The sequence below is a fragment of the Euleptes europaea genome, chromosome 18, assembly GCF_029931775.1.
Source record: "Euleptes europaea isolate rEulEur1 chromosome 18, rEulEur1.hap1, whole genome shotgun sequence".
NCBI classification, from domain to species: domain Eukaryota; kingdom Metazoa; phylum Chordata; class Lepidosauria; order Squamata; family Sphaerodactylidae; genus Euleptes; species Euleptes europaea.
Genome location: NC_079329.1, coordinates 2406283 through 2430486, shown reverse-complemented (window position 1 = coordinate 2430486; position 24204 = coordinate 2406283). Strand labels below are relative to the sequence as shown.

General features: G+C 50.3%; 3 protein-coding genes across 3 annotated transcripts; 1 reads left to right on the top strand and 2 right to left on the bottom strand.

The window, feature by feature from the left end:
• Positions 1-5494: 5494 nt before the first annotated feature.
• Positions 5495-10726, bottom strand: LOC130490045 (cytochrome b5 domain-containing protein 1). Its single transcript, XM_056863842.1, has 4 exons — positions 10600-10726; positions 8501-8577; positions 7138-7356; positions 5495-5725 (listed from the first exon to the last, which is right to left on the bottom strand). The coding sequence occupies exons 1-4, from the start codon at positions 10724-10726 to the stop codon at positions 5495-5497; spliced, it is 654 nt and encodes a 217-aa protein (XP_056719820.1).
• Positions 10727-10953: 227 nt separating this feature from the next.
• On the top strand, positions 10954-13725 carry NAA38 (N-alpha-acetyltransferase 38, NatC auxiliary subunit). Its single transcript, XM_056863810.1, has 3 exons — positions 10954-11043; positions 12801-12984; positions 13577-13725. Exons 1-3 carry the CDS (start codon positions 10954-10956, stop codon positions 13687-13689), a joined length of 387 nt encoding a protein of 128 aa, XP_056719788.1. The 3' UTR covers positions 13690-13725.
• A 5118-nt stretch (positions 13726-18843) lies between these two features.
• Positions 18844-24194, bottom strand: TMEM88 (transmembrane protein 88). The gene is made up of 2 exons (XM_056863113.1): positions 23922-24194; positions 18844-19122 (listed from the first exon to the last, which is right to left on the bottom strand). The coding sequence occupies exons 1-2, from the start codon at positions 24192-24194 to the stop codon at positions 18856-18858; spliced, it is 540 nt and encodes a 179-aa protein (XP_056719091.1). The 3' UTR covers positions 18844-18855.
• Positions 24195-24204: the final 10 nt, after the last annotated feature.

Below are 24204 nucleotides of genomic sequence, written 5' to 3'. Positions count from 1 at the left end.
GCTGATTACTGTACGGCTGAAATACACACACAGATCCAGGCACGCTAAATTTGTGCGAGAGCCCATGGAAACATGGGAATACTAAACTTTGATTCAGAAAACTCAAAGTGCCACTGCCATCTGTTGCAGATTCTTTCCTGTAACCTCAGGCAATTACTTAACACCTTTGCCAACTTTAGGCATACAGGGGAGAAAATGAACAAGCTCTCCCACTCCTTGGCACACCATCAAGATTCTTAAGATTTACAACAAAATTATAACTGGCTGGGGGGGGGGGTTAGTGAAACTCTTCACTACACAAGGAGTTCTACTAAGTTTGGCTCTCTGGCAAACAAGAAAGATTGGAGGATGTCCCGGTTCAAAGGTCATCCAGACTCTGCATAAACCATGGCTGGCTCGAATTTCCTCTTCCACTGCAAAGTGGTGAGTCTTGACCAAGTGGAAGCTGCTGTCAATTGGAAACTGATGTCAAGTCGCAGCTGACTTATTGGGACCCCGTAGGGTTTTCAAGGCAAGAGACGTTCAGAGGTGGTTTGCCATTGCCTCCTCTGCATAGCGACCCTGGACTTTCTAGGTGTTCTCCCATCCAAGTACTAACCAGGGCTGACCCTACTTAGCTTCCAAAATCGGGCTAGCCTGGGCCATCCACGTTAAGGCAACTCCACATTATACCAGGTGAAAGGATGGCCAGTTTGGAATGTGTGAGAAGATGCTGGAGGAGTATTCATTCTCTTTTTAAATGTGTTTTAGAGGAGTTTCACATTGGTCTGGGGAAGCAGCTACAAACATACGAAAGGAGAGACAGTCACAGGCTAACACCCCCCTATGTTTTCTCAGGCTGGGTTATTTTTTTAGGTGGAGAACGGATGGTTGCAATCCCTACACAAGAGGCAATCTCCCTGAGGTTATGGGACCTACCAGTTCCATGCCACAAGGCAATGCTCAACCCTTCAAATCCTATTTTATCAACCGCACTTTCAGGAGGTTTTTCGCTTCCTGCAACAAATCCCAGGGACAACATTTATCCAAAGAGGGAGAGAGAAAGAGAGAACAGCTGGCCTTGTGTCATGAGAGCCAGGGGCTTTGTTGGCATTACACGGGGGTAGACAGATGCCCATTATTTCTGCCACAGCTGAGAGGAGATTTTTGACAACCCCAGGGACAGCAGGAAGAGGTTACTCCCAATGAGGGCTTTACAATTGGTAGAATTGGATATAGCATTCACTCCATGAGTGACTGAGGTCTAACTCTCCAGGAAGGATTCCCTGAGGTGCCTTAACCACAATCCCACCAAAGCCGTGCTCTTTCACACCTGTAAACCAAGGACTGAATTCCCCCGATGTTTACATAATGGGCCCTGTAGAGCTTGGGTCATTTCGGCCTATCCTGCTCGACCTTGTGGTTTGCGAGCCCAACTCAGCCATTCCCACAACCACATTACCATGTAGTGCCACTCAACTGTAACACAGAAAAAGTCCCATGAGTCAGGAAGAAAAAGAAAGGATGCAGAGCAGGCTCAGGAGATCAGTAGGTGGGGGCTGACACAAGGGCAGAAAGCCCAGCACCGCAAAGGGGAAAAGGGGGAGGGGGGAAGCCACCTCTTTCTCCACCTGACCTAACTTGGTGCCCAAAGGAAAGTCCTATATAGGAACTCCCTCTCCACATCAAGACATAGGCTGGTAGGTCTTCAGCCTCGCTACAAGTCCATGCCAGCAAATCAGAACTCGGAGCAAACCAGAAACTGCCAGAATGGCCCCCCTAGTGGGCCCACTTCCTGAGTGCCTTGGGACTTCTGGGTCACAACTGAGGTGTGCTTCTGAGATGTGATTAGGGACGTAGTCCCCTTCCCTCGGCACTGTAACTGCACTTCACAAGTACAGCCAACCACCACTTGCCGGGTATGTTTCAAAGTAGTGCCATTCAATTAAACTGTCGCCAGTCTCAACCTCAGGACCATCACACCTTTGTGCATTTGCGAAGGCTTTTCTTGCTGTTTCTAAACACTGCCCTGGGTTCCCCACAGCCATCTGCACAACAGGTAAAGATGACGTAGAACAGCGCTAAGTAGGGGGGGTGTCAAGATGGTGGTTCAGCCAGAGCCTGAAGTGAGCGACCCACAGGCTGCCTGTCGAGAGACAGAGCCCGATTCAAAAGCCAGCCCCGCATAGCCAGTGGTGCTTTCCGGTCCTCTTTTCTAGAACTTCAGCTCAGTCTCATCTACTTGACAACCTGCTCCTCAGGTTCTCTTGCAGCTTTAATATAGCCAATGCATTCTAAGTGGTAAACAGGGAAGTCCTAAGAACATTCTCCTGGGAGTAAGCCCTTTTGAGTAGAACTCTGAGTAGACTTGCTGAGGATTACACTGAAAATTAACACCCCACACACTTTCTTAGAATTAGGTTTTTTAATTATTTTAACTGTCTTACATATTTAGGATAATAACTGACAACCCCATCCCGAGAACCTGCGCCATTTTATACTCACTGCACTTTCTTATAGTACATTTTAGATATTTATTTTACTTGAAATATTTATATGCCTCATTTCTCCTGAGCAACTCAGGACTCAAGGTGGGTAACAACAATCCAAAACACAATAAAAGTGTGTACAATCACAGAGATAAAAACAACTTTTTACTATGTCAAGTTACCAGATAGTCTTCAAGTGCAGCCCCATGTAGAGCACCTACAGTACTCAAGCCTCGAGGCTACTGAAGCATGGACCAACATGGCCAGATCAGGAGTCTGCAAACAGAGAACCAGATTTCTAACTAAATGAAGCTAACTAAATGAAGCTTTAAAAAGCATTTTTAGTTGACATGGACACCCATTTCTCCAATTTGCTCTGTGCTGTTTCTCCTGAGTTTTTTGGGGAAGGGAAGCACACTGCAAGATAAGACCTCCTGGTTTCTCACACTCCAGACTGCCACAAACCAGCTTGTGAAAGACACGGAAGAACACAGGAACACCAACAGGAAAGGAGAAATGGGGTTTGGCGTAATCAGCAATCATAGAGCAGTAGCGCACGTTCATTTAATGAGATGCACATCTTGGTTTGGCAACAAGGAGGCTTTTGAAGACGACACTGCTGGAATTGAATCAGTCTTTGGTAGGACAAGTACCCCAATCTTAAATACACTACTAGACTGAAGACAGCGGCATGGCCAGTATGGCTTACTGTATGGCTTACTGCCATATCGTGTATTTAGAGCTGTGGGTAGTGCACTTTTAATGATTTTACTTCATTATCTACACCAGAAGAAAATATTCTTCCTTGCATTCTTGTTGTGTGAGTGTGTGCATGAACACCAGCCATACAAGTTTCGGAATCAAGTGTGTCCTTCTGATCCCAATAGACTCCCAACTGGGACTGGCGGTTCTGATTTAGCCATAACGCTCCCAGGCGTTTAGGAAGGAATCAGATGCTGCCTTTGAAAGTTAACAGGCTGCTTCTGCTCAGCCTCCCCTGAGATCTGTCACATTCTCTTCTTTTAAAGAAAGATTTCCTCCGCCTTCTCAAAGGACGTCGTCGCTTTGCCTACAGACACGGGTCAGCAGGCAGGGAGCCCAGCTGCTGCTCACCAAGAGAGGCACACCCCCTAAGCAATTACTGCTGAAGGGAGCTCGCTAGAGGGGCGATACCTCTCCTCGGGATTCCCTGCTCCCAGGGGCTGAGTTTTGACTCAGCTTTTCTCCTGCACGGGGTATCCCCACAGCAGGACCTACAGATATTCCTATTCCATATGCCAGAGCCTTTTAACCTGTATTGTTTTTTTTTATCCCTGTTTTGGAAACATTTTATTTGTTTGTTTAAGTGATTGATACTCCACCCTGTGGGTATGGGGGCTTCAATCCTTTCCCCGCATCATTTTTCCAATTTGGCAGCCTACCCACACAAATCCTTTTCCCATGTGGAGGAAAACACAGATACCCATATTGAGCCTACATGTTTCCCATGCGTGGCAATTCATCCTGGGGAAATATTTCAGACGGAAAAGGGTTTTTAAAAACCTTCTAGGAAGGGCCACAGCCCTGACCCAACTTGCCCCCTCCTCTGCCCATTAATTGTGTTTGCTAGAAACCCGGGAAATCAGACCATGGATCTCCCGCTGTGCCTAGACCTGAGTCTGGATCTCTAAGGTTTTTCACCTGCAAGGAAAAACACCAATAGAGCTCCTTTAGATATTCATGGCCCTGCAAGAATAACAAATCCGCCAGTGCAAAGGTCCATGTTCAGTATTTAAAACTGTTTCAGGAGATGCTCAGGGTTCGAAACAGCTGCCTGACGAGTCACCACTGACATCTAGTGGCGACCGTGGTGAACGGCATGCCTATCACAAAAAGATTTGGATAGAGAAGGGGTCCCACAAACATTTTGAGCCTGTGGGCACCTCTGGAATTCTGGCACAGGGTGGCAGGCGCAAGCACAAAATGACTGCCACAGGAGGTGGAGTCACACACACAGAGAAAGAAGAAGGGCAACTGAGGGGTGAAAGAATAAAACACCATGGTGGCAGCTGCCACTGAAACAGCATTATTTTAATCTGCACGGCTGATCAGACCTTCAGTGGCCAATCAGAAGCCCTGCTGGGTAAGAGCCCCACCCGTCCACACTCACTTTCTAAAAACACTTGGTGGGCGCCAAAAAACTGTCAGTAGGTGCCATGCCACCCTCGAGCATCACATTGGGGACCTCTGGGACAGACGCATCCTCAGGTCCATAAAATTATGTTTCATGAAACCCTTTACATTAGTCAATCACAATAATAATTTGGGCACCTCTCAATGGGACCAAGGACACACCTAATAATACAGTAAACAGGCTTTATGTCGTACCCATTTCTGTTTCTGCTACAAGAAGCTCAAGGTGTCTGTCTTATAGTAAAGGCATTTAATGATGTTAGAAAGACATGCTGATCCAGTTTGGTACAAAAAGAAAAACTTCAAACCAGGTTTTCAAAAAACTGAAATGCATGTGTCTTGCCCTTCAAGCCCAGCGCGAAATTCCATCCACCACACTCGGTCTCATGTAGCCGCCTGCTCACTGCTCGGTTCCGAAACGGGTTGAGAGGAAAGGCCTTTGTGAACAGTGCAGGATTTGCAGGCACTGAATCGCGGGACCTAGGACAAGCAAAGAGTGCAAGGACATGACCCTCCGGGTTGAGAAGCATTAACTCGGTAAGTGCCCCCAATGTCTGCCTTCATGGCGCTGAAGTGCCCACAATTCACACAAAGAGGATTGCTGGTAGAGGGCAGGGAGAAAATCCACCCATTCCCAAACTTCTTGAGAATCCCTATTTATTACCTTATGGCGGAAAGTAAAGAAGGAGAAGATTATTACCAGCAAACTGGCAAGATTTGGGGCTTACAAAATAAAATACTCCTTCATTAAAGCTGAAACTAACCTACTTCACAAACTAAAGTCCACAGGCTCAAAGAGGCCCAGCTCCTCCCCTAATCTGGCAACTAACCCTCATCCTTCACTTTGGGAGTACCTAAAACTCAGTGAGGTCATCATTGAAGTAGAGTAGGATGGCTGGGGTGAAGAAGTCAGCATCCATGTTGAGGTTGTAGAACTCCTCATCCTCGTCGGGGATGCGGTTCTGCTGCAGGTTCCGGTCCATGTCCAGATTGATCTCTTTGTATTTCCATGTGTAGCTGGCGGCATGGGCGTTGTAGGGGAGATAGCGTCGCAAGATCTCCCACATGGATTCTTCAGAGCACACCTGCGGACATTTAGTGTGGCATTCGCAGATGGAACTGCTGAAAGGCTGAATGTATCTCCGAACTAACCAAAGTTCTTCAGCCTCCATGCCTTCAGCAAAAGGAAACAGCCATGTCTGACTTCCTAGCCTTCACCTATGAGATGCCCTCCACATAAAATCAAACAGGGCAATAAGAAACAGCTCTGGATCCCAAAGGAACTGTGCATAACCAGGAAAACAAGGGTGATTTTTTAAAGGATAACTGGGATTTTTCAAACTTTTCATTGTGTGGTTTTCTTCAATGTGTAGTGGTAAGTACTTAATTGATAAATAACTTCTTATATATGATGTTTTGTGATGAGATACCTCAGTGTTTGTTATCCTCTCCCAGACAAGCTAGGAAGATAAAACTATACATTCATTCTGAAGGGGCCTTCCCCCAAATTTAATTTTTGTTCCGACACTGCCTAGATTCTCCGTGGGCAAAAGGAGGAGGAGGCTTTCACCAGTTCCCCCAAACCAAGGGTGATTGCTTACAATATTTCACCTGCAAGGTGAATCTGGATTAGTCACATAACTCTCACCCTAATCTACCTCACAGGGCTGTGGTAAGGATAAAATGGAGGAGAGGAGAATGGTGCAAGCCACCTTGAGTACCCATAGGGGAGAAAGGTGGGGTATAAATTAAATGAATAAGCAAGCCTTTAGGAACTTATTAGCACATGTCTAGGCAACAAGGAGTAGCAGGCAAGAAAATGCCTTTCAGAGACCAAATAGTTGAGGAACTGGGGGACTCACTCGAGAACCTTAAGGAGAAGACTGAGTTATTTGTTTCCTTATATATATTGCATTATGTGGCACTAGAACACACATGAACCTGCCTTATACTGAATCAGACCCTTGGTCCAACAAAGTTATTGTCTACTCAGACTGGCAGCGGCTCTCCAGAGTCTCAAGGTAGAGGTCTTTCACATCACCTACTTGCCTTGTCCCTTTAACTGGAGATGCCGGGGATTGAACCTGGGACCTTCTGCATGCCAAGCAAAGGCTCTGCCACTGAGCCACAGGCCCTCCCTATGGAACTGTCTATAACAGTGAGCCAGTGTGGCAGTTTCAGTGTTGGACTAGGCTATGGGATACCCCGGTTCAAATCCACACTCTGTTATGGAAGCTTGCTGGGGAGCATGGGTTAGCCACACAATCTCAGCCTAACCTACCTCACAGGGTGATTGTGAGGATAAAATGGAGAAGAGGAGAGAATGGTGTAAGCCGCTTGGGTATCCATTAAGAAGAAAGGGGGGGTATAAATTCAGCAAATAAATAAATAAATATCACAAAGACTGTCTGGACCACAAGCTAAAAAGAAGAGAAATCCCAAGGTCTTGGAGTTCCCCCCCGCCTTACTTCTGTGGTGGGAACGAACTGGGACTCACCTCGAGTGTTTGCTCCTGAGAAGTCAGGGTGTTGATGATCCGTATGCGCCTGGTTTTGACAGACAAGGTGCCCACTTCGTACTTGGAATCTTTCCACCAGGGCTTGCCGAAGTCGTTGGCCCAATCTGAGCGAGGCAACGGAGGTGGAATGTGTATAAAGCGACCTTGGGGGGTGTAGTACTTGAGGCAGCCTGTCAGGGGATCGATGTGCGTTTGGATCTGGAAAGGAAGTTGGATGTGAAGCCCCAGTTCCCATTCTCCGTTAAGAGGGGTTTAAACAACAGAGCTCCCAGTACACGACAAACTAAACACAGCCCAATGACATGAGGCTGGATTAAAAGGAAAAGCCTCATTCAGGGATCTGCAGGAAGAGAAACAACTCTGCCGCTTTACTCAGCTCTTTGAAGTCTTTCAGTGCGGCACTGAAATTCAGGAAAGAAGTTGTCAAGAAATCCATTACGATGCCAAGAAGAAAACAATGATTTAAAAAGTATGTGATGGAGTGGAACATTTTCCTAACAGAGCATTTACTCAGTGGAACAGGCTTCCTCAGTGGAAGGAGGTGGTAAGTGCTCCTTCCCTGGAGGTTTTTAAGCAGAGGCTAGATGGCCATCAGTCAGCAGTGCTGATTCTATGACCTTAGGCAGATCATGAGAGGGAGGGCATCATGGCCATCTTCTGGGCATTGTGCAGGGGGTTGGACTAGTTGACCCTGGTGGTCTCTTCCAACTCTATGATTCTGTTTTCAGTCTTTTCTTCCCTACCTCTCAAATGGACAAAACTACATCTACACGCTAAGGTAGCATGTAGCTGTTCTGCTGTAGCTGCCTCCCAGCGAGTCAGATTTTTGGTCTACTGAGCTTGGTCTTCCCAGGGTCTTGGCCTTTCCTGACAACTGCCGCTTGGACAGAAGTCCATGCGGTTAAGCATTAATGCTCTGTTACAGCCCCTAGCCTCTGCTTAAAAACCTCCAGGGAAGGAGCACTTACAATCTACAATCCTGTGCACACTCCCTTAGAAGTAAGCACCACTGCAATCAGAGGGACTTACTTCCAAGTAATCATGCCTCGCCGCAAACTACCTGTTGGCCAGCAGCGTGCTTTCCTCCAAGACACTACTAGCAGGGGAGAGCAACTATCGTATACACTTGACCAAAGAAGAGTATACTCCTTCTATCTGGGATGGTCATCCTCTTCCATCAAGTGCGCAGCTTTGGGAGGGACACAAATGGAGCGGTGAGGGAGGTAGGGGACACCCGCCTAGCCAGCCAAATCAGCCAAATCAACCCTGGCGATCAATGGGGTGACAGATGTCGCAGCCAGATCGCCCTCACATCCAACGTGACTAGACTGTGGGGACTTACATCCTTGGTCTTGGTGTTGAACCAATGGCTGATGTCTTTCCCTGCTGCTTCTAGGATAGGCTTCAGCAAGAGATCACCTGGACAGGCAGAGAGAAAACCAAACCCAAGTCAACAAATTCTAAAGGAGGAGCAACCATTTGTTGCAGCAAGATCAAAATGGACCCTTCTGACACGTCTTTCCAGTGCCACAAGACTCTACTAGGTGAAGGCTAAATTACTCACCGGTTGCAATTATGGCTAATGAAGACCAGGCAAAGGATTGTTTCCCTAAAGGGCTATTTCATTTTGTGCATTAAGAACCCCCAACATCAATGCTGGGGAGAGTGAAGGCAATACATGATAGGGGGAGAGAGGGAAACACTCTTGAGACACTCACACCACACAAGGGCACTTGTAGGGAGCAAGGGCTGTGCTGGCAATGTAGGAATGGCAGAGAAAGGGAGACGTCCTGTCCCCTGCTGTGCATTTAGAACACTAGTGGGGATCACTGGTAGGTTTGGCAATGGGATGCAGGTGGGGACCAGAAATTCCACCCCCTACTGTACATTTAGGTGTGTCCCCCACTGCAAAAGGTCAGCGGTGGGGTTGTAGGGTTGCCAACAACCTATAGAAAACAAAGTCATCTCCCTTTATTGGAGGCTTCATGAGATATCAGTTACCAGGTGATCCTAAAAAGCTTCATGCTCTAAAAAGCTTCAACTGCCCATCCCCACATGCTAAGCCAGTATGGTGTAATGGTTAAAGCATCAGCCTAGGATCTGTGAGACCCAGGTTCAATCCCTGCTCTGCCACAGAAGCCTGCTGGGTAGCCTTGGGTCAGCCTAGCCCAGCATTTCTCAACCTTTTTACCCTTGCGGAACCCTTGAAATAATATTCATGTCTCAGAGAACCCCTACACATGATTTACATATGATTAGTCTATTCATCACTATTTCTCAGGGAACCCCTAGCAATTTCTCACATATCCCTAGTTGAGAAACGCTGGCCTAGCCTATCACACAGGATTCATAGAATCATAGAGCTGGAAGGGACCACCAGGGTCATCTAGTCCAACCCCCTGCACAATGCAGGAAATTCCAAATTACCTCCCCCGCTACATCCACAGTGACCCCTACTCCATGCCCAGAAGATGGCCAAGGAGCCCTCCCTCTCATCATCTGCCTAGGGTCACAGGATCAGCCTTGCTGACAGATGGCCATCTAGCCTCTGCTTAAAAACCTCCAGGGTAGGAGAGCTTACCACCTCCCGAGGAAGCCTGTTCCACTGAGGAACTGCTCTGACTGTTAGAAAATTCTTCCTAATGTCTAGACAGAAACTTTTGATTTAATTTCCACCCATTGGTTCTGGTCCGACCTTCTGGGGCAACAGAAAACAACTCGGCGCCATCCTCTACGTGACAGCCCTTCAAGTACTTGATCGCTATCATATCACCTCTCAGTTGTTGTGAGCATAAAAGGGAGGACAGGAAGAAGCAGAAGAAGAAGAATTGGCTTTTATATGCCAACTTTTGCTACCACTTAAGGCAGAATCAAACGTGCTTACAATCACCTTCCCCACAACAGACACCCTGTGAGGTAGGTGGGGTTGAGAGAGTTTGGAGAGAACTGTGACTAGCCCAAGGTCACCCAGCTGGCTTCATGTGGAGGAGTGGGGAAACCAACCCACTTCACCAGATTAGCCTCCGCCACTCATGTGGAGGTAGGGTTGCCAAGCGCCAGGTACGAGCTGGAGATCTTCTGCTATTACAACTGATCTCCAGCCGATAAGAGATCAGTGCACCTGGAGAAAACGGCCGCTTTGGCCATTGGACTCTATGGCACTGAAGTCCCTCCCCTCCCCAAGCCCCTCCCTCCTCCCCAAAAATCTCCCGCCGGTGGCGTGCTGGCAACCCTATGTGGAGGAGTGGGGAATCAAACGCAGTTCTCCAGATCAGAGTCCAGCACTCCAACGTAAACCGCTTTTGGCCCCCACTGGGGAGACAGGCAGGATAAGAGTAAACACAATAGACCAGCATGGCCAGGGCCGGCCTTTGCCCTTATCCCCTGGGCTGCCGGCCACCCCAGGCGCTGGGGAGGGTGCAGGGGGCAGGGCCGCACTACCCTTGTGCTCCTTCGCCAGCGGGCTGAGGTCGTAGACCCGCCCCAGGAAGGAGACCCAGAGGTCCCAGGGCCGGTTGTGCTCCGCCACCTCCTTCGCGCTGTAGTAACGGGGCCGGAAGGTGTCCATCCGGAGGAGCGTCTGCCGCTGCCATGGCAACCCGGCCGCAGCGCCTCACGGGAAAGGGAGCCTGGGCAGGGCGGAAAAGCCGTCGCGCGCGCACGGGCTGCTGGGAGCTCCGCCCCGCCCCTCCCGGGAGTCGCCGAGCTGCGCCGCGCCCTCCCAGGCGCGCGTGGCCTTCTGGGGGTTGTAGTCTCCTGCCGGCAGGAGGCGGAGGAAGGGAAGGGGGGGCGAAGATGGCGGCCCCGGCCCTCCCAGAGCAGCTGCTGCCGCCGCAACAGCAGAGAGGGGAGGAGAACGGCTGCGAGGACAGCCTCAGCCCGGGGGTAAGAAGGAGATAGGCAAGCCCCGCAAAGGGGGAGGGGGCTGGACCCCAATCGAAAGGGGGCGGCAAGGGCTTTTGGGGGGGGGGGTGTCCAGCAGTTCTTAGTAGCCCAAAAGGGAATTGGTGGGGAGGGTCGTCAGATTAAGGGCCAAGGTGCGGGGTTAGGGGGCAGGTAGGGGTGGAGGAGGGGGTGAATACTTAGGGATGGGGCAGCCCTTTCGTAGTTCAAAGCGCCTCACGTGCCTGATCTTGCCGACATCCTTGACAATGACCCTGCAAGGTAGGCATGAACACATGAAGCTGCCTTCTACTGAATCAGGCCCTCGGCCCAAAGTCAGTATTGTCTACTCAGACCGGCAGCAGCGGCTCTCCAGGGTCTCAGGCAGGGGTCTTTCACATCACCTACTTGCGAAATCCCTTTAACTGGAGATGCCGCCAGGGATTGAACCTGGGACCTTCTGCATGCCAAGCAGAGGCTCTGCCACTGAGCCACGGCCCCTCCCTTGTGATATCCCCCCCCCCCAAGAATATTGCAGCAGTGACGAGATTCCGGTTAGGCTTCACCTCTGGCTACGCTGGGTTAGCTGGGTGGGATTGGAAGGAGACCCCCCCCCAGGGTCGGCGCTAGGAGGACATATGAGGAGAGGTGTGTGCTAGAAACATAGCCTCTCCCCCCGTCCCCATAAGTTCTTGTCTTTGCACTTTCACACTCTCTGAACACTTTTAACACACTTTGTAACTGGACTTTACTGTGTGAAATGGCAAACTACCCTTGCGAATGGACACCCGAGTGGACTGACAGCTGACTGAAAGTGCCCTGTTCAGCATGTGTGAAAGCGTCAGACAGGCCGAGGCCACCCTTTTGCTGTGCAATGAACTCAGAGTAAATGCCCCTTCCTGCTTCCGTATTCTTGAATACTGTGCTGCTTACCAGGTGCAGAGGGAACGGTTGCATGCTGGTTATATATTCCTCTGCCTCCCCCCCCCCCACACACCAAAAACCAGCTTCCTAAAGCAATTTGGAAGAAACTAGATACCTAACTGGGGAGAATCCGGCCTCAGTGCTGGAGCCCAGTCTTTATCTGCCGGTGATCATGTGTTCCATTCCCAGCATCTTCACATAAAAGCTGTTGGGGAACAGGTGCTGGGTAAGATCCTTCTAGGCCTGAGACCCGCCCACCAGAGTAGCCAGTCCTGAGCCAGATGCACCAAAGGTCTGACTCAGGAAACATTCCACAAATTGGGTGCTCGAGAGCCAGTATGAGGAATCCACACCTGCTTCTGGAGTCTGTCAAGCAGAAAGGTTTCCTTGCATCAGCCGTATCCTCATCCCAGTTTGTGGCTGCTCATCTGTGGACAAGAAACTCGTGGACTAGAAACTGTGGACTAGAAAGTGAAAACAAAGCTAGCAGCACAAAATGAAAAAGACTCCTATACGGGAGTGAATGAAGCAGTATAACACAATACTGTATACACAGTATAACACAGTATAACACAGGCCTCAACATAACCAGATAAGGCCTGGGGAGAGCGGTGTTCACATCTCTGCTCATCATCAAACACAGCAAGGTGACTTTGGACTAATTGTTCTCTCTCGGCATAATCAACCTCAAAGGGTTGCTGTGAGGATAAAACGGAGGCAGGGAGAATGCCATGCTAAGCTGTTCCTTGGGGGGAAATGGGAGCAACAAACTGAATCAGGAGGGGTCCCCTAAGTCTGGTGCCCATGAAGGCTAAGCGGCCGGCTTTTTTCCCCAGGAATCAGGCGAGGAGAAGGGTGAGTCGTCGTACCAGCGCTCCCGGTGCAAGCTGGAGAACCTCCTCAACAAGAGCATGCGCATCCGCATGACGGACGGGCGCACCCTCGTGGGCTGCTTCTTGTGCACCGACCGAGACTGCAACGTCATCCTGGGCTCAGCCCAAGAATACCTCAAGCCCACAGGTGAGGCCTTTTCTGGTTTGCCGCTGGTAGGCGTGATTTAAATATGATGCCAACATGGCCCAGAAAGCACTCTCCCAGGGACTTTGCACTTGTGTGGCATCTTGTCCAAACCGGATGGCTGCCTGTGCAAAGCAGCTGCTCACTTGCACTGTGTGAAGTCCTGCTGCGGGGCGCATTTCCCCACACTTGCATCGAAGTTGTTCAGGATCTCTGAGAGAGCTCCCGGATTCTCTGAGGAGGGATTGGGGTGGGTGGAAGTCAGGCCTTTCTGATCCTCTTGGAGAGGAGAGGGGTACAGCTGGAGGAACACAAGAAACTGCCTTATACTGAATCAGACCATCGGTCCATCAAAGTCAGCCTTGTCTGCTCAGATGGGCAATAGCTCTCCAGGGTCTCAGGCAGAGGTCTTTCACATCACCTACTTGCCTAGTCCCTTTAATTGGAGATGCTGGGGATTGAACCTGGGACTTTCTGCATGCCGAGCAGATGCTCCACCACTGAGCCACGGCCCCTCAAGATAGTTCATATCCTGCCAGAAATGTTGTTAGTCTTTAAGGTGCTACTAGACTCTTGCCTTTTTCCCCCTCTGCAGACTCCTTCTCCGCGGGAGAGCCCCGAGTCCTCGGACTGGCGATGGTTCCCGGACATCACATTGTCTCCATCGAAGTGGAGCAGGAGAGCTTGGCGTCCTTGCAGTACCTCTGATGCACCAGCAGAGAGCAGCCGGTCTCAACACTTGGGGGGGGGAACTGATGGGGGGGCTCTGCGGAGCACGTTTTTCTCCCATCGTCTGATCTCCCCACCCCCCAGCTTTGCCTGGACACCGGCTGCAGTGGGCTAATGTGCGGTGGGGGAAATGACCCCGTTCCCCCAGGACTTAGAAGCCTTCAGCTCTGCTGAGGCATTTGCGTTTTCAAGTTGTTTGTTAACTCTAGTAAAGTATGGTTATGACCCTAAATTGGTGGTGTCTTTTTAGCTTCTTCCTTGGGAGCCCAAGAGCGCTGAATGGTCCCTTAGACAGATTCATGGAGGAGGTGTGTCAGTGGCTACTAGCCATATTGACTAAAGAGAGCCTCCACGTTAAGAGGCAGTCAACCTCTGAATACCAGTGCTGGGAGGTAACATCAGGGGAAGGCCTCAGCCTCTACTGCCTGTTATTGGACCTCCAGAGGAACCGGTTGACCGCTGTGTGAGAAGACAGGATGCTGGACTAGATTGTCCCTCACTGGTCTGATCCAGCAGGGCTCTTCTGATGCTCCTCACTGCTGCCACGACCCACATCCCTCTTGGAGAACCATGTGGCCCCCATCTCCCCACACTATGGGGGGGTCAGCCATTAGTGACCTCTGAGCTAAATGCAGCCCTGGAGAGGCGTTAAATCAGTTGGCAGGCACTCAACCCCTCCCTTTGATCTGCTGGGGCTACCTGAGATGGGCTGATGGGAGGGGAGGAAGGCACTGGGAATGGGGAGGGGGGGCTCATGCTTCCTCTTTGTTGATCCCTCCAGGAAGTGGGGGAGGAAGGTTATCCTGTGTGATTCCAGTGGGGGGGGGGGGGCAACAGGGCCGCTCCTTTTCTCACTCATGACATCCTCTCCTTTTCCTTTGGCTGCTGAAGGTTCTTTTCTGTTAAATTTGGCTCTGGCCCTTCCACTCCAGGGTGCAGGCTAGGCGGTCAGCAGCCCTGGCTGCCCGAGTTGCCAACTGCATTGTTTTTTTAGCATTTTTGTAGCCACACTGAGGACTAGAATCACCTCTATTTACAAAATGAACTGGAACCAGACTCCAGAATTCAACTGAATGAGTGTAGGCTATGTACTTTCCTCTTATTTGTCCATTTTAAAGCTGCCTTCTCTCCCCATCAAAAGAAACGGTTCAAGGTGATTATCTGTTTATCTCTGACCTTGTGACCATCAATATTAGGCCAATAAAGGTTATCTGATTCTGACTGATACAAGATGATGCACATAAAAATCTCTGGAAAATAAAATCAAATTTTTAAAAACACAGAAAGCAAGACCCCCAACAACCCCTATCTTTGGAAATTCAAGCCAGCCCCCACCCCAACACACACACATACCTTCTGGGGTCTCACCAAGAATATAACAAGAACATAAAAAAAGCCCTGCTGGATCAGACCAAGGTCCATCAAGTCCAGCAGTCTGTTCACACAGTGGCCGACTGGGTGCCTCTAGGAAGCCCACAAACAAGGCGACTGCAGCAGCATTGTCCTGCCTGTGTTCCACAGCACCTCATATAATAGGCCTGCTCCTCTGATCCTGGAGAGAATAGGTGTGCATCATGACTAGTGTTCCATTGTTACTAGTAGCCATGAATAGCCCTCTCATCCATGAACATGTCCATTCCCCTCTTCAAGCCTTCCAAGTTGGGAGCCATCACCACATCCTGGGGCAGGGAGTTCCACCATTTAACTATGCGTTTTGAAGAAGGGTTCCAATACACCTTCAAACACTAAGGCCTAGAAACTTGCCCATTTCTAAACAAAACAGAAGTGTGTTGAATTGGGCTCCAGTTCTACACATTTCTACACCGGCCCTGGCAATAGAGCATGGATTAAAAATGATCCACGAGGTTCCAAGAGCTGGCTGTGAACGGGGTTGCCCTGTGGTAGTTTTGTAACAAACGCCTTTGCCAACCCACCCACTGGGAGCGGAGAGCTTCTGTCCTTGACCTCTCCAGAGCCAGCAGGGGTGTCTGTCGTCCCCCCCCCCTTTGGCTTGCCGCTCCTCCGTAAACACAATGGGGAGCGCGGGGGGAGCCAGCAGCAGCTGTCTTATCTTATCCGAGGTTCCTTCCTCCCTGAATGTGGAGTTTCCATCAGACTCTCTCGGCGCCCGGGGCTGACTCAACTCTTCCTTATCCTGTTTGGAACAGGATATTCCCCTCGCCAGCCCCACACACCGTCAGTGTTCCTTTGTGCTTCGGATACCTGTAAACACGGCAAGCCCCATGGTGGTGGTGGTGATAGGGCACAGGTAGAGCCTGCGGGTTTCCTTTTACGAAGGAAAAATGCTTCATCGGCATTATTGTCGTATGTAGGTTGAAATTATTCCTATTGCGTTTTGGGAGGGGGGGGAGAGAAACAGCCTGAGTTATATCGCCAGCGAGCCTGTGGCCCAGGCAGCATCCGAAAGCAGATCCCAAAGCCTGCATTGAGCCAGGGTTCCCTAAGAATGTGTCTAGACTTTGAAACGGGGGTGGCACCTTTTCATGTCTCCATGAGTTGCAGAGGAGAAACAAGCCACAAGGGCTCACGTTCTCTCTCTTCTGCATCCGTTCAGGGCAGGATCGCCCAGTCACAGGACTCTTCCGCCTACTGAAGCAAACCTTCGGTCTGTCAAATTCAGTATTGTCTACTCAGATGGGCAGCAGCTCTCCAGGCTTTTCACTAGAGATCTTTCACATCACCCTTCGCCAGTTCCTTTTAACTGAAGATGCTGCCAGGAATTGAACCTGGGGTCTTCTGCATGCCAAGCAGATGCTCTACTGCTGAGCCACGGCCTCTCCCTAAAGGAAGCCTTGAATTGGACATTTGGTCTGTCAAGGTCAGTATTTCCTACTCAGACTGGCAGCAGCTCTCTGGGGTCTCAGGCAGAGGTCTTTTGCATCACCTCTGCCTGATCTTTTAGCTGGAGATGTCAGGGATTGAACCTGGGACCTTCTGCATGCCAAGCAGATGTTCTGCCACTGAGCCCAGAGGTGTGTGCGGCCTTTGGCGGCCGCCTTCTCTCTTGCATCAGATGCTTCCAGTCAGCCTGGCGGCTTGAAGGAAGGAAAAAGGAGAAATGTTAGGAAATGGGACCTTCAGCTTCCCAGGTCTTGGAGGGGGGGGTGCACGTGGGAAGGTGACCCTTGGGTCAATCTCCAATATGCCCGCTCAGCTGGCAGGACCTATAGAAACCTGACCCATTCCTTGCAGGATCTCATCAGGTCAGAGTCCAGGCGGTTCCCTCTTTCCCTCAAGCCTGCCAAGAATCCTCACAACCACAGATGATCGGAAGCCACCTTTTTTGATGGAGAAGAACCGCTCCAAACTGTAGGGTTTGCCAAACTTCTCTTCTTATGCGACAAACATAAGGATGGTGAACAAGTGGAGACGGGATACAAACCAAACCCCTCCCTGTTTGCCACAAAGCCATAGTCAGGGCCAGCATGACGTAGTGGTTAGGGTGTCAGTCTAGGATCTGGGAGACCCAGGTTTGAATCCCCACTCTGCCATGGCAGCTCAGTGGGTGATCTTGGGCCAGTTACACACTTTCAGCCTAACCTACCTCACAGGGCTGTTGTGAGAATTAAGAGGGAGGAGAGGAGAAGGATGTAAGCCGCTTTGTGTCCCCACTGGGGAGTAAGGAAGGGTATAAACCAGTGGTTCCCAAAGTGGGCAGTACCACCCCTTCGGGGGCAGTGGGATTACCTAGGGGGGCACTAAGAGTCAAGGGGGCAGCAGGGGGGCGCTAGAGGTGGGCCCCTTCAACTGTGTCGTTCACTAATTTACAATAGATCAAGCTATGGCACCGTGCTGGCAAATTTGGTGGAAACTATCAGAATTCCCCCCCCCCCAGACTTTGAAGAGCTGGTACTACTCGATCAAGTTCATCAGTTTTGTTGAATAAATTTCACCTAAAAAGTTTTAATTTGATTTTGAATAGATGTGCAATTAATTGTTACGGTTTTGAAATTTTATTGTTATTATCTTCTTTAGTGAGACATGCAAACCCCTATTTTGAATAATGCTTTTTATAGGATAGGGTAGCGGGCATTGGGGTCTGAGTTTGTGGAACCAAGGGGGCGGTGGCCCGAAAAGTTTGGGAACCACTGGTATAAACGAAGCAAATACATAAAGCTAAAAAAGTATATTGAAGGAACTGTCTAAATACATTTCTGGGGCATAATTCTGTCTCCAGTATTGACTGAGCCAAGCAGAAACTTTACGTGTACATGTGTAACAGCATGAGAATGAAGGGCAAGAGCAGTGAAAGTCCCAAGGCATACAAAACCTGTGGGCCCCCACGCCACCCCCGGCACAGTAGAAAACCGTTTGTCTTGGGCACTATCCAGGAGCACAAGTTTTGATACCGCTGCAAAACGATCCATGGGGCCCGTACCAGCCTCCATTTCCTATCATTTGTTCATCTCAGAACTGCAGGTCTATATCATGTCGCAATGAGTTCTGCAGGCCACAGGTGACCATCTTGCTAGGGCAGAAAGCTCCCCCCCTCTCCAGTCACACACTTCACTTAAAGGAATCACATCTCCTCAACTTCTAGTGTGGATTACTCATCAAATTTCCCATATGATAACAATGCCCCCATTCAGCAACAAAACAACTGGATATCAGCATCTCCCTGGATTTCTTTTCGGGAAATGGGGGCTGCCTGTTAAGATCCCAGGAAGCACTCAAAACACAGACTTTTGTGTCCACTAACCAGACAGTGAAGGGCCTGCATCCTTTCCCCTGCCCCTCCCAAAGAAAAAGTCACGTATTGATCCTTTTCCTGGCTGAATTGCTTATGATCCATGGAGGAATGTTTTTGGCACTGCAGTGCTTCAGCAACATAAGCCAAATCCACTTTTCTCTTCCCCTCTCACTTTGTAATGGGTGCAGCAGTCTTGGATGGGATTTAGCACCTCTCTGGAGGAGCGCACACCTGTGAGCCGGTGTTTGGGGAGAGTCTGATGCACTATCGCACATCTCACTGCTGTGAAGTATCCACTGGTTGTTGGGGGAGATCCCGTCCTTTAGAGCTCGCTAGCTTAGATGACCATCTATAGACTCATGCCACTCTCCCTCCCCCAGTTACTTCTATGCCCCCCACCCACAGTCCCAAACTGACCCCTCCCCGCCCCAGTCTCAAACCCAAACTTTCTCCACAGAGTCCAGATCCTGGGTGCAGCAGCAACTGGAGCGGTGGTAGTGGGACGCCGGCATGTTCTTGTAGACCGCCTTGCTGTAGGGGATGAGGCAGTAGCCGAGCTGCAGGCGGCGCGCCATTCGGCAGTAGGCAGCCAACGCCAAGACCAGGAGGGGCACTAGGAGGGTGAACCCCACCACAAGGAGCGCAATGGAGCCGGAGTCATGCAAGTGGGTCATGCAATACTGGGCCTGGGTGTTGAAGAACTGCAGAGAGAAAGAGAAAGCGAGACCACAGTAGGAGCGCCAGTGAGATCTCACACGCGAGCCGCAGGAGAGTGCCCGCAGGCTGGTCTACTTCATGCGCTTTCGCTAATAGAGGCCAGATCCGCCTGCCCAGTAGGGTTGCCAACCTCCAGGTACTCCAAGTTAGACCAAAAGAAAACTCGTGCCGACTAAAGGTAGTTAACTAAACAAACAGCGCTAACGACCAAATTATCAAAAATATATTCTAAAGCCTCATAGTGTCAACAAAACTACCGGTGCCTAAACAATACCTCTAAATACTACCCCATATATCCACTATAGCATCACATCTAATCCTCCGGAGGATTGGACTATTATTGGACTCTTATATAATGTTTAGTGTGCCCCGTGGTGCAGAGTGCTAAGCGGCAGTACTGCAGTCCAAGCTCTGCTCACAACCTGAGTTCGATCCCGACGGAAGTCAGTTTCAGGCGGCCGGCTCAAGGTTGACTCAGCCTTCCATCCTTCTGAGGTCGGTCAAATGAGTACCCAGCTTGCTGGGGGTAAAGGGAAGAAGACTGGGGAAGGCACTGGCAAACCACCCTGTAAACAAAGTCTGCCTAGGAAACGTCGGGATGTGACGTCACCCCATGGGGACCTTTACCTTTTTATATAATGTTTATGTGTATAGTGTTTATGAGAACAGATGTGATGCTATACTGGATATATGGGGTAGTATTTAGAGGTATTGTATAGGCACTGGTAGTTTTGTTGACGCTATGAGGCTTTAGAATATATTTTTGATAATGTTTGAGAATTTGGTCATTAGTGCTGCTCGTTAAGTTAACAACCTCCAGGTGGTGGCTGGAGATCTAATTACAACTGATCTCCAGGTGACAGAGATCAGTTCCCTTGGAGAAAATGGGTGCGTCAGAGGGAAAACTCTATGGTATACCATCGATTTTAGGTGAAATCTCTCCCCAACCCCTCTGCAGGCACTGCCTCCAAATCTCCAGGAATTTCTCAGGCTGGAGTTGGCAAGCCTCCACGTTCTTAGGGACCCTGCTGCCCCCACCTCTTAAGAAAGGCCAGCCCTCTCCAAGCCTCCCCCCACTCCAGGGCAGGTAAGGGCAAAGGCGGAGGTTTGGCTGCTTCCTGTGAAAACAGCCTCTCCCCTCAACAGATATCCCTGCAGGAAGAGGGGGCAGGGTGGGCCGTCCTCTCTGGAATGCACATCTTGCATCTGGCCTGCCCCGCAAGGTTATCACAGCCACTGGCGCTTGGCATCTGGTTTGTGTCACTGAGTGCGGGGAGGAGATCTTGGAGTCAGATTCCAGAGTTTCGTGCCCAGTGGCTCCTCTCCCAAGAATCCCCATTCGCAACATTCATTTTCAAGTAATGCATTTCCCAGGCTGAACTGGGACACGACCACACCTAGGTGGTTGTTTTCTTTTCCTACACTGGCGACCTACATTTGTGTACACCCTTTCTTGCCAGGTCCCCCCACTACCCATCTCTGCTCTCTGTAAGGGTTGCCAACCTTTCGGCATATTCCTGGAGATTCTGGAGTAGTCTGGGGAGGGTGGATTTTGGGATGGGGGGGAGTGCACCTAGATCCTGTCCTCTGCAATACCCCGAGTTGTGCCTTGTAGAAATAAAGTTTGCTGGACTGGAGGGAGGGGAGAAGGAGAAGAAGAAGAGTTGGTTTTAATATGCCGACTTTCTCTACCACTTAAGGATCAAACCGGCTTACAATCACCTTCCCTACAACAGACACCCTGTGAGGTAGGTGGGGCTGAGAGAGTGTGACTAGCCCAAGGTCACCCAGCTGGCTTCATGCGTAGGAGTGGGGAAACAAATCCACTTCACCAGATTAGCCTCCGCTGCTCATGTGGAGGAGTGGGGAATCGAACCCGGTTCTCCAGCTCAGACTCCACCACTCCAAACCACCGCTCTTAACCACTACACCAAGCTGGTGGTGTACAAGTTTGCACAAGTCCTTACCCGCCTGCCTGGCCGCTCGGCATGCTACTGTGCGACACCCCTTTGAGGTTGGCTTCGAGCAAGCCAGGTGAAGGAGAAAGGGGCTGGATTTTACCCAAAGTGGCGGCAAGAGACAAACATAGTTGGTTTGCCATTGCTTGCCTCTGCGTAGCGACCCTTGATTTCCTTGGTGGTTTTACATCCAAGCACTAACAAGGACCAACCCTGATATGATCGGGCTAGCCTGGGCCATCCAGGTTAGGGCATTATTATTATTGTTGTTGTTAATAGTATTAGTAGTAGTACGCCTTTCTCCCTGGGACCCAAGGCAGATTACAAGTATGGTGTTTTTTGTTTGTTTTTTAATCCAATCAACAAGCAAATTACAAGATATGATGACATTTAAATCTAGCAGCAATGAGCTTGTGACCGAACAGATTTGCCTGCCGCGGCCTCCCCCGCCCCAGGGATGCGGATGTGACCGGCACAGAGACCCTCTTAAGCTCAAAAGCATTCCACAGCCGCCTCCCACCCACCTCCTGCCAAATCCCCCTTTAGCCAAGACCACCCCAGAGGGGGCCACAGCTGCTGGGCCAGCCCCAGAGGAAAAGAAGGGAGGAAAAAACCTGGGGGGTGGGAGAACAAAATTCCAGGGCTTAGAAAAATCTCTGCCTGTCGATCTTTTGGGAGAGGTGGGGGCTGGGTGGGCAAAGGGAAGCATTCCTGAAATGTCGAAGAAACGGGCACGGGGCTTTTAAGACAAACAGCCCAACCAGGCTGGCTTCTGAGCAAGGAGCCAGGTTGGTGTAGTGGTTAAGAGCGGTGGACTCTAATCTGGAGAACCGGGTTTGATTCCCCACTACACATGAGAGACAAACTCTAATCTGGTGAACCAGGTTCGATTCCCTGCTCCTCCACATGAAGCCAGCTGGGTGACCTTGGTCTAGTCACAGTTGTCTTAGAGCTCTCTCAGCCCCACCTACCTCTCAGAGTGTCTTGTGGGGAGGGGAAGGGAACATAAGAGCATAAGAAAGGCCCTGCTGGATCAGACCCAGGCCCATCAAGTCCAGCAGTCTGTTCACACAGTGGCCAACCAGGTAGGAGTGGCCAAGGGAAGGAGGCATGGATTAATTACTGTAGAGATGAACTTAAATGTGATATTAACAAATGTATTTTGATCTAATTCAGAACGGATGTATTGGGCATTGACGGTTTTGTTATAATTGAATTAGAAAAACAATGCAAAGAGAAAAAAAGTTAATTAAAGGATCAGAGGAGGGGAGAGGGGAAGTCAAAGAATTAGACTTTTTACAATATGTAATGAAATGTATAATGATTGTATGGAAAAATAAAAAATATTTAAAAAAACAAAAAAAAAACCAATAAGGGCCTAGGGGCAGGCAGGCCTGGACCGAGTGGTACCTTGAGCATGTGCAGAGAGCTTCTCTTGTCAATGGCAATCACTCTGTCCAGAGCTGGGCAGAGCGTCCAGGCAATCTGAAGACACAACTCCCCGTTTGAAAATGGCTCTCTGAGCCCCACTTCCAAAGGTCCCACTGTGATCTACATCCTCAGTTTTGGGTTGGGGGTTGGAACAGTCTTCCCGGTTCAGAGTGCTTGGGGAAACAAACCTGGGATGGAGCAAAGAGCCCCGCATTCAAACCCCTTCCTCCGCCACAGACTCACTGGCTGGTCTTGGGCAGCCCATCCATAAAAAGGGGACCCAGAAAAGGACCTGAAGATTGGGAAGCACTTTTCAAGTTATCAATATTTTGTTCAGGTGTGGGGAGGTGCTGCTTGCTTGGGTTGCCAGTCCCCAGGTGGGGCCAGGAAATCTCCCAGAATCACGACTGATCCCTAACCAGAGATCAGTTCCCCTGGAGATAATGGCTGCATTGGAGGGGGTGGACTCTAGGGCATCATACCCCACTGAGGTCCTTCCCCTCCCCTCTGCTCCACCCTCAAATCTCCAGGAATTTCCCAACATGCAGTTGGCAACCCTAGACGCAGGGAAGTAAACGTGTGCTCTGAATGGGAGGGGGCTAAGGAACTTGGATGGAGGACGGGGTGGGTGTGAAGATCTGGGGGGGGCAGCCAATTAGGGAAGGGTAGCAATTTTTTAAAGACAATCTTATCTCCTTTTGTCCTAGGAAAGAAGCTTGAATGCACTTTAGCTGGCAGGATTCAAATTACCGGGGGGGGGGGGGAGGAAGAGAGGAGAGTGAGCCAACTGTGGGAGGGGGACAGCATGCCCCCCCATCACTGGGCCTGGTTTTCCTAAACAAAGCAGCTGAATACCCAGACACACCAATATAGGCAGTTCAACACTCCTACACTGAAAATATTTTTTAAAAACTACACACAGAGGTTTGGGGGTTCAAAGAATTTGCGGATTTCCCCTCTACCTTGCAAGCCTTTCTTCCAAGCCTTGGGTCTGGGATCTTGGTTGCAGTTCTCCAGTGGGGTAAGAAAGACACTTTGAACATGCTCAGGGGCCCTGCTGCGTCCTTCAGCGTCAGTCCGTTACATTGAAAAGAACAGAGCGCATCTCCTTGGCCAAGAGTGAAGCCAAGCAAGGTCGCATGAGATGGGGCCAGCCCTACGAATCCAAACCCTCCATCTGCAGCACGCAGCTCTCCCTATGCGCACGCGGCACCCTCCAAGTGCATTTCTGCTCATGACCCTCAATACCTCCCCGCACCCCATTGCTATTTATTTCCCAGGCCTGATCCTTCCCTCCTTCTTGCAATGCTTATGCCCCCCACCCCCAAGACTTGTTTTGCAGCCTCTGCAAATTGGGGAGGGGGGATATACACGATCTGTGATGCCAAACTCACCTTGGAATGGCACAGGAACCCGAATCCCAAGAGGACCCCTGCGGGGAACAAGATGACTCCAAAGATGACCCCCACCAAGAGAAGGTTGAGCGTCCCCACCAGCAAGTTCTGGATCGTGACCAGCACCGCGCACGCCCAGCAGTCCAGAGACCCCCGCAGCTCTAAGGCCCCTTCCCCAGCGTAGGGAGGGGGTGGCAGGGGGGAAGCCCCTGGCCCGCTCTCCGGATCTGAAGACCCCGACATGGCCCGCTGGCAGCGGTTGTCCAAGCCCATCCTGGAATGG

Bases quoted from the DNA above. Each gene is read 5' to 3' on its own strand.
- TMEM88 (XM_056863113.1), bottom strand. From the start codon at position 24,194: ATGGGCTTGGACAACCGCTGCCAGCGGGCCATGTCGGGGTCTTCAGAT. The intron at 19,123-23,921 runs GTGAGTTTGGCA...TTCTCTCTGCAG, and splicing joins GGTTCCTGTGCCATTCCAAG to TTCTTCAACACCCAGGCCCA.
- NAA38 (XM_056863810.1), top strand. From the start codon at position 10,954: ATGGCGGCCCCGGCCCTCCCAGAGCAGCTGCTGCCGCCGCAACAGCAG. The intron at 11,044-12,800 runs GTAAGAAGGAGA...TTTTTTCCCCAG, and splicing joins AGGACAGCCTCAGCCCGGGG to GAATCAGGCGAGGAGAAGGG. The intron at 12,985-13,576 runs GTGAGGCCTTTT...CCCCCTCTGCAG, and splicing joins AGAATACCTCAAGCCCACAG to ACTCCTTCTCCGCGGGAGAG.
- LOC130490045 (XM_056863842.1), bottom strand. From the start codon at position 10,726: ATGGACACCTTCCGGCCCCGTTACTACAGCGCGAAGGAGGTGGCGGAG. The intron at 8,578-10,599 runs GTAGTGCGGCCC...CTGCCTGTCCAG, and splicing joins GCTGGCGAAGGAGCACAAGG to GTGATCTCTTGCTGAAGCCT. The intron at 5,726-7,137 runs GTGAGTCCCAGT...AAATGTCCGCAG, and splicing joins CTCAGGAGCAAACACTCGAG to GTGTGCTCTGAAGAATCCAT.